Here is a 390-nt window from a genome sequence, read left to right as displayed (position 1 = left end):
TTGTCAACTACAAAAATGAAGCACTAGATTTGTGCGGTGTATTCTGAAATTTTCAGCGTATTTCAACATGTTTGAGATAGCTAAAACTACAGTAATCCGGGTACTCACCTGCCACCAGCAACACCAACACTTGTCTCATCTCTGATTTTTTTTCACTTTTTTTCCTAATTACAAAATTAGGTGAAAAATGAAATGAAACAAGAAACTTCGGTCGCTGATAAGCCCCTAATATACGCACTCTCTTATCACTATCATTTTGTCGATTTCGACAATTTTTATCAAAAAATTTTTCCAGCCGGGTAATTCCGTTTTCAAGACGCTATTTGGCTGGAAAAGGATGATAAATTGGGTAATTTTGATTTGATTCGTGGCAATTACTAAGTCATTCCC

At 35.6% G+C, this 390-nt stretch overlaps 1 protein-coding gene across 1 annotated transcript in view; it reads right to left on the bottom strand.

Moving 5' to 3' along the window:
* CBG22982 overlaps positions 1–139 on the bottom strand; it is a gene marked incomplete at both ends in the record, with an annotated part of 4836 nt that extends 4697 nt beyond the window's left edge. Inside the window, one exon of the mRNA XM_002643019.1 lies at positions 109–139. Coding sequence (XP_002643065.1) covers positions 109–139 — 31 coding nt within the window. The remainder of the gene's footprint in view (positions 1–108) is intronic.
* Between the last annotated feature and the right edge of the window lie 251 nt (positions 140–390).

This window comes from Caenorhabditis briggsae (genome assembly GCF_000004555.2).
Source record: "Caenorhabditis briggsae complete genome, chrIII, whole genome shotgun sequence".
In the NCBI taxonomy this organism is placed as follows: Eukaryota; Metazoa; Nematoda; class Chromadorea; order Rhabditida; family Rhabditidae; genus Caenorhabditis; species Caenorhabditis briggsae.
The sequence above is the reverse complement of the archived record's forward strand: the minus strand, read 5'-3'. Positions and strand labels throughout refer to the sequence as shown.